At 37.3% G+C, this 8,244-nt stretch overlaps 1 protein-coding gene across 1 annotated transcript in view; it reads left to right on the top strand.

Annotated features, from left to right (window-relative positions):
- The first annotated feature begins 2,034 nt into the window (after positions 1–2,034).
- LOC108738708 (propionyl-CoA carboxylase beta chain, mitochondrial-like) overlaps positions 2,035–8,244 on the top strand; it is a 36,064-nt gene continuing 29,854 nt past the window's right edge. The window contains 2 exon segments of the mRNA XM_025975367.1: positions 2,035–2,088; positions 2,467–2,580. Of these exon segments, the coding sequence (XP_025831152.1) occupies positions 2,035–2,088; positions 2,467–2,580 (168 nt within the window).

Below are 8,244 nucleotides of genomic sequence, written 5' to 3'. Positions count from 1 at the left end.
GGTTCGGGTGAGAAAGATGAGACGGACGAAATGAAGACAGAAGAGAATGAAAGATTATCTGTGGAATATTACTGCCTCAGCATTTGCCTAGGTGATCCAAGGAAACCACAGAAAAACTCGGACCAAGGCAGACGGACCCGGAATTGAACCGGCGTCCTCCCGAATGCTAAGCAATGGTCTAAACCTCAAGGCCATGCCGCTCGGTCCACTAGTTATGAACAACAAGCTATATTTATTTATAATGACACAGAGTCGATTTAACTTTAGAGCGGTCCAGAATCAACGAGAGACTGCGCGAGTGTGGTGAGCGGGCATATATATACAAACGCTAAAAGTACAGAGTGGAGGTAAGGAAGGTTCCGGAGAGAAATGTTCTCTAAGGAGAACGCTGAGACCGAGTGTTATGGGCACAGCTACTGGAACGTTCGGGAAACGGCGGAAAGGTCGATGCGCGCGTTAATACACAACATTTCCTCCCTCTTTTAAATGGATGTTTAATTAGGAGAGAATCTCAATGGTGGTTGGCGCTGGCGAGTACCTCTGCGGGGAATAACTGGGGTCTGGGTAATAGGTGGAGCTCTGTTTACTAGTGTGGCTGGTGTTTGGACTGTTGCTGTAAGTGTTTTCTGGTGATCACTGTTGCAATCGCTGTTGTCTCGTTGAAGTGAACTCGTCTCTGGCTTGGTTGCTCATTGGTTGATCCTAGGTCGTTGGTTTTGTCCTCGTTCGTGCCAACAAAGCGATCTGATCAATGTGACGCTTGAATCGTTATCCCTGGTAACTGATCTCGTAGTGAAGGTCACCAGTGCGTGTCACAATTATTCCAGGGAGCCACATTACCAGCTTGATGTAGCCAGACAGGAAGTAGACTTTTTGTCCAGGTTCCAGGGTGCGGAAGGTCGAAATCATTACAGCCTGCTGTTTTTCAGTCACCTCAGATGTGAATCTTTCTGGTCTCGCGAGCGATTGCTTCTGTCCTGACTGACTGTGCGATTTCATATGCCGCGGTGAAGTTCTCTGGTTTCTTTGCGATAATTTCGTCGCACATTTCTCGTGATTCCAACCATGCGAGCATTTGTTCGATTAACATGCGATCGAAGAATGTGCCGTACTCGCAAAACGTTGCAAACTGGCGCAGTCTTAAGGTGAAGCTAGCGATGGTCTCTCCTAGCTTCTGCATAACGCTCCAAAATTTAATTCTCTCAGCGAACTTGTTACGGGTGACGTCGAAGTGACCTGCCAGTTTATGTTGGATCTCATTGTATGACAGAGTTCCCGGATCAGCGAGACTCACCAGGATCTTCAAGACATCATTGAGCTCAGAACCCATGTAGACCCGTGCAAAGTGTGCGTGTTGAACCGCTGGTACCTTGAAATAGAGTGAAATAGTCGGCTACAGTCGTCCCGTCGATTGCACAATACGGTTGCATTGAAAGCTGTGACAGTCGAGGCTCTGATGACTACAGTGCTGACCCTGTTGTCTGCCGGAGAGCGTCGGCGATGATTACCGAAAATTGTTGGAGTTGCTCAGAAGTTAAATCCGGCATGGTAAAGATAAATGGAGAGAAGTTTTTCTAACACGCACTGCGATAAACTGAGTTCGGTGCACTCACTTGCATTGGAGTTAGAATGTTCACTCGATTTCACAAAGTTATTTATCTTATCCCACTCCTGACACCACTGTTAAATCGTGAGGTAAAGGTAAATAACAACCACTAGTTTATAAACAACAAGCTCTATTTATTTATAATGACACAGAGTCGATTTAATTTTAGAGTGGTCCCGAGTAGACGAGTGTTTTTTTCTATGTTTTCGTGGAAGAGGAGAAATCTTCAAAAGACACCCAGCCGTCCGTACGACTGGGTAGTGTCGGATTCCCGAGGAAGGTGTCCTCGGACCTACCAACTAAAACCCCTCTACCTCAGGCCGTTCTAGGACCACTTAGGTCCTCTTCAGCCGAACCTGAGTGTGATGAGCGGGCATATATATACAAACGAAAGTACGGAGTAGATGAAAGGAAGGTTCCGGAGAGAAATGTTCTCAAAGGAGAACGCTGGGACCGAATGTTATAGGCACAGCTACTGGAACGTTCGGGAAACGGCGGAAAGGTTGATACACGCGTTAATACACAACAACGAGAGCTAATATTAAAATTGAAATCGTGATTACCTCTGATAATGTAGACTAAATGCCGATAAGAGCATGCTGAATTACAAAACTGAAAAGTAATTTGTAATACTTGATAAAGCCTTTTATTTCATTACTAGATTGTAAAGTAGATTCCTTTCAAGATTATTTAGTTATAAAACTAAAAAAAGTAGCTACAGTATTTTTAATTATATACACATTTGTATTAAGATCTAGGTATAAAAGAAAAACCAAAGTGAATGCCAAAAAATAAAAAAAAATGAATACGAATTCTACTAATTTAATTCACAGTGACTAATATTATTATCATTTTTACAGGGGAAACTTACAGCTCGAGAAAGAATCCATGTATTTTGTGACGAAGGTAGCTTTATTGAAACTGATATGTTCATGGAACACTCCTGTACAGACTTTGGGATTGAATCAATGAAGGTATGTATTACAGTATGAAATCATTATAATAGCGGAAACACATATTCTTATTTATATCTCCAAATGTACAACCTTTTTAATAAGTTCTTATTTTTTTTGGACCATCATCGAATTTTTCAAATTTCAAATAGAAACAATTACAATTTTGGTTTTTGAATATAAGCAGGCATTTTTGTAAATTACTTGTGACTTTATACTAATGTGTTAATATATACATTATGTCTACCAGTACTCCGGAAAATTACGGGAGAAGAAGGTATGTGAAAAAAAATTAGAATGAACAATTTCGCACCACTCAGTGATGTACATAAACATGAAGGTAATGATCTAACCGAAAGCCTTAATTGCTCCGTCAATGACGATGACGCGTATTCGCGTGATGCCACTAGTACATTTCCATTGCATCATCCATAAGTGACCACCATATCCGCATATTCTGCATGTGATTATATTGCTTTTTGTTTGGCATTTTCACACTCAACTTATTTTTGTATTTTGTAGTAATACTTTGATAATTGAACGCTAACGAGTGTAGATTATTACTAATCATTATGTACAATTGACTTGTCTACGTATCAATTGTTGCGAAAGTCACGAATAGGTATGTGTGTTTCGTCGGTTGACGCTTGGGATGAAGGTTCGTTAACTGGGGTACTTTTTGACATGCTTTTTTCATCCCCTACATTATGATGCTATCACGAGATGCACTCTACAACGTCTCTAAATGTTACCCTTCAGCAGCAAGCCTGGTCTTAGGATTTAACATAACTATCTCTTCTTCACCGATGTGTATTGTAGTGTTTAGATTTAAGTCGATTCCATTTTCTTGAAGAAGGTCTAATCCACTGATGACATCATGTACTATGTAGGCCACCAATACCCAAATGTATAGGATCGCATTTCCAATTCTAATGTGGACGTTGCATTCTGCATGGATTGGTGAAGTCTTCCCGGTAGTTGTAGTTAAAATCAGTCTTTTGGCCAAAGGTCGAATTTGCCATTCCGATACCATACAAGGGCAAACGATGGTGTTGGATGCCCCTGTATCGATAACCATTTTAATATTGTGGTAGCTTATAGAGACTTCTATAAATAATGAGTTAGCGCGGTCCAGTCTTGAAATAACGACTTCTTCGTAAGCCAACTTGCGCCCCATAAAGTTGACTGATGATAGTTTTCTGGCTGCCGTGTTTTGTTTGAGGGGCACACTCGACTTAAGTGCAATTCACACATACACTTCAGATGTCCATCGTAGTTTATATCATAAACTTTAGCAAGCTATGGGGGGGATACCCTGATTTACATGGGTGATGACCAGGCACAATTTGTTTTGATTACGTTATAGTGAGAGAGGATTTTTTGATTAGTTTGCGTTAAATGGTACTTTCTGTAAACTTAGGTTATGGTTAGAAAAGACACTGGTTGACTTGTGCGAAGTGTTGTGCATTATTGGTTTAGGTTAAAGTATGGTGAAAAAGGTTTTTCTGATTAAAATGTGTGAAGCACCATGCACAGTGGGCCTCGACAACGGTACTCAATTGTCAAAATTTGGATGGATTTAACTTGTATTTACACTTTTACTTATGAGAATACTTTTATTTACATTCGTATGTCGTGGATAAGGTTTTTAGCTTAGTATAAAAAGGTAATGATGTATACAAACTATACTTCATCATATTCATATATGAGGTAGTAAAGTCCAGATTGGCCTCAATTATACAAAATTAGTAAACATACCTGCTGATGCGGCTAATTTCTAAAATGAGTGTGTACATTTTCGGCAACATCTAAAGTCCATAGATGTGGCTCCTAGCACAACCCTCCAATAGAGTTTTTTTACATTAACGAAAAGCATCTCGAAGACATAGGTACATCCGCATATCAATATTGCATTATGAATATTGCTGACTATGTCTGCTGCCTGTGCCTAACTACACGGCGAAGACATTATCTTCGGTACTTCATAAAATTAAAAATTATCTCCGCAGTACTATTACTAAATTCGTTAACATTCAATAGAAAACAGTCTTACGACTATTATACCTATAAGTTTCTGTACTTGGCTTTTACTTGGCTTACTGACTTTTCACAGCAGTCCCGATGAAAAGTTCAGAAATTTTCCAAAAATTCTAACAGTTCAAATTTACAGGCCTACNTACTTTGATAATTGAACGCTAACGAGTGTAGATTATTACTAATCATTATGTACAATTGACTTGTCTACGTATCAATTGTTGCGAAAGTCACGAATAGGTATGTGTGTTTCGTCGGTTGACGTTTGGGATGACGAAAGACGATAAGATAATGCGACAACTGTTTTCAGTCATTGACGGTTCGTTAACTGGGGTACTTTTTGACATACTTTTTTCATCCCCTACATTATGATGCTATCACGAGATGCACTCTACAATGTCTCTAAATGTTACCCCTTTAATTTTCCGAAATACTGATCAGACATAGTGTAGATATATAGTTCCAGCTACGGAACAGATTCGAATTTTGATAGTAGGAGAAAGGGTAAAGAAGGGGTGGGGGCGTAATTTGGTAAATCAAAAATAGATGTATAAAAATGAACAATTAAATAGCTAAAAAATGAATTCCTCCATTTAACTATTGAGACGTTTTGTAAATTAAGTAAGTATTGAAAGCTTCGTTCGCCTTAGGAAGGTACAATATTATTGAGTCTCCCATTGTTTTGTCACAACAATTTGACATTGTGGTTTGTTGTTTATTTATGGTGAATGTTATGTTATATAAATGGTATATAATTGGATGTTGTATTGGGTTAAATTTGTGGGTCTTGGGGATAGAAGCATTAGGTTGAAGAAATCTAGGCGTAGATATCTCTTTACTATAAACGCAAAATTACGTATTATTCCGTGTAGGCAACTCAAGTTCAAAGTTGCCGAGAGTTGGGAAGTGTAAGTTCGATTTTTAGCGATGAGGGGATACAAAACGAAATATGAATAGCGAAGGAATGATAAAGTGTGTGATACAGTAAAAAAATAAAGATTAATTAGTAATAGCAATGTTAATTAGACAGTAAGTAATTAAGTAAATTAGTCAATAGTCAGAAAGGTGCTTGAATACGTGACATTTGGGGTCAGGTGTGGTGTAGAGACGACTAAAAAAGAATGAGGAGAATTTTTCCATCAAATATTCTAGAACGTTCCATTGGCCAATTTTCTGGAAGTTTCTACTAATCGCAAATAACCCCAACAAACCAGAAAGCCCTAGAAGAAAAAATACCAGTTCAATTCCATCGAATTTTCCACGGATTGTGAATAACCGTGAAAAGCCTTACATAATCAGAAAGCTCGCGAAGAAAGAACATTTTACCAGAGTCGAAGAATTTCTAAAAAAAGTCATGCCTGTTACAACCAGAAGTATCGAAGTAGAAATGAGGGAACAAATAAAGGCTTTGATGGCAATGGTGAAAGGAAATGAAACAGAAAATTGAAGGACAAGAAGAAACAAAAAACGAATCGGAAGAAATGAAGCAAAAATGAAAAGCAGTAAGAGAATACATGAAAATATGACAAGAAGAAATGAAGCAGGAAATGAAAACAGATATAAAGGGCATACAAGAAGGAATACTTTTGAGAATGGAAGACAAGATAAATGATATTAACAATGGAATGGGAAAGAAAATACAAGAAAGGGAAACCATAATGGAAAAAGAGATTGAAGGAATAAGATAATTTAAAGGCTAAAATTAACCTCTACGGTCAGAGCTGACAATCCCAGTGCAAGTCCAGTAAAAATTACACCTCCTACACTCGATGGGAAGACCTCGTGGTATGTTTTCGTGAAGTAGCTTCGTGCAGTGGCAGAGGCAAAGGCATGAATTTATTCAGAAAAGGCAACACTGCAACACCAATAATTTCTTTAGGAGGAGAGACGTTAAATATACTCCAAGCGATGCCCGAATCTTCCGCATAGAAATGAGATACGACGATAATCATCTACAACAGGTACATTAGAAGCAACTGAATAGCTGTAACCAACGAAGTAACGAGACTCTTCAATAATTTAAGTCTGTTGTGGAGAGCCTCGTAAGATTAGCCTACCTCTCTGCCTACTTCAACCAACTGGCAGTGCAAGCATTTATTGATGGAGTGAGAGACACCGAATTAAAACAGGTCCTGATACAAGAAGTTGTGATATTTTTATTCAGCATGTGCCCAATTCAAATTTATAGTTTTTCCTGAATAAATCAATTAATCTCTCCTCCGCAAGTAGAGAATATGACTGTAAAAATTTTTTAAAATACCCGGTAAAACCGAAAAAGGGTTGAAGTTGTTTCGGCGTGTTAGGTTGTGGAAAATGCTTAATAGACAACAATTTGTCTTTAAGAGGCTGTACTTTGCTATCTTCTATAATAAAACCAAGAAAAGCGACTCTCTTCCGTAGTTGTCGAGGATTTCTTCAATTTTTGGTAGAGGACATTTGTCTTTCACCGTTTTTTCATTAAGATTTCGATAATTAATAACAAGTCGATATTTATTTTCCTCACTTGCGTCTGTCTTTCGTGGAATTTTAGTAGCGTAATTCAATGTATTATTGGATTAATTTTTGAATTAATTTTACCCACTAACAGTAGCCTTTATTAATGAGGAAAAATTGTTATTGCTGTCACTCTCTTGCTAGAACTCGAACCACAGCCCCTAGTTTTACGCACCCATACTCTCACTCAACCACCAAGTTACAAGGAGATGACAGCAACATCCGAAAATACATACCTAAGAGTGTAGATCGAAGAATCGTCGAACTAATGTATAATAATTAATTAGATGCTCTGAATTTTTGTAGCATTAAATCAATGTATTAGTGAAGTAATTTTTGAATTAATTTTACCCACTATAGATAACCTCAAATTAATGAGAAAAAAAAACAACTGTGAAATTGACGTTCTGTGCCGACTGAAATGTATGATATCTACTTACCCAAAATATGAGTGGATATGTTGTGTAAAGGGTAATAAGGTTTTTAAATCTTCTCAAAATTGTTCATAAAATAATTTGCCTAGAATGGTGAGATGAACCCATTGGAAGGCCGCTTTTTTGAAAAAAAATCCCATTAAATGTGAAGTAATTTTGATTATGGCTTGGGTTAATTAGCATTATTACTTCTGTTAGTCTACATTGGACAAATCTTCCATTAATACTTCTTTTAACTTAGTAGAAATATATGGGAATAAGTTTTTTATGTCAAATGAGATTAATTTTGCATTTGGGGGTAAATAAATATTTCTTAACTTGTTCTCTAATTTTAAAGTATTATTTACAGTTTGTTTGGGTTTAAAATCTAATAGTTCAGTGAGTGTGCTAATTCTTTGTAATGTTTTCGATTGGGACATTGAAATAGGAAACAACGGGTCTCATACGGTTATCCTTTCTGTGTATTTTGATTAAATTAAGGAAGGAAGGATTGCTATTACCAAATTTCTTTTTTGTCAAAGACAAATTTGATTTTATTGAATGTTTCTGAAACTTGAGTAGAAAATCTTTTTGTAGGGTCGTTTTTTAGTTCTAATATATTTAAATTGTTAAGAAAGTCATTCATTTTCTTAATTTACAAATCATTGGGTAAAACGGCGACCGTGTTACGTTTTTTAGCTTTGTAAAGAATTAGGTTTGATTCAGTAAGTTTTTTTAATATTTA

Source organism: Agrilus planipennis, unplaced genomic scaffold, assembly GCF_000699045.2.
Source record: "Agrilus planipennis isolate EAB-ADULT unplaced genomic scaffold, Apla_2.0 scaffold207, whole genome shotgun sequence".
Taxonomy (NCBI): Eukaryota; Metazoa; Arthropoda; class Insecta; order Coleoptera; family Buprestidae; genus Agrilus; species Agrilus planipennis.
This window is presented reverse-complemented; position numbering and strand designations above follow the sequence as displayed.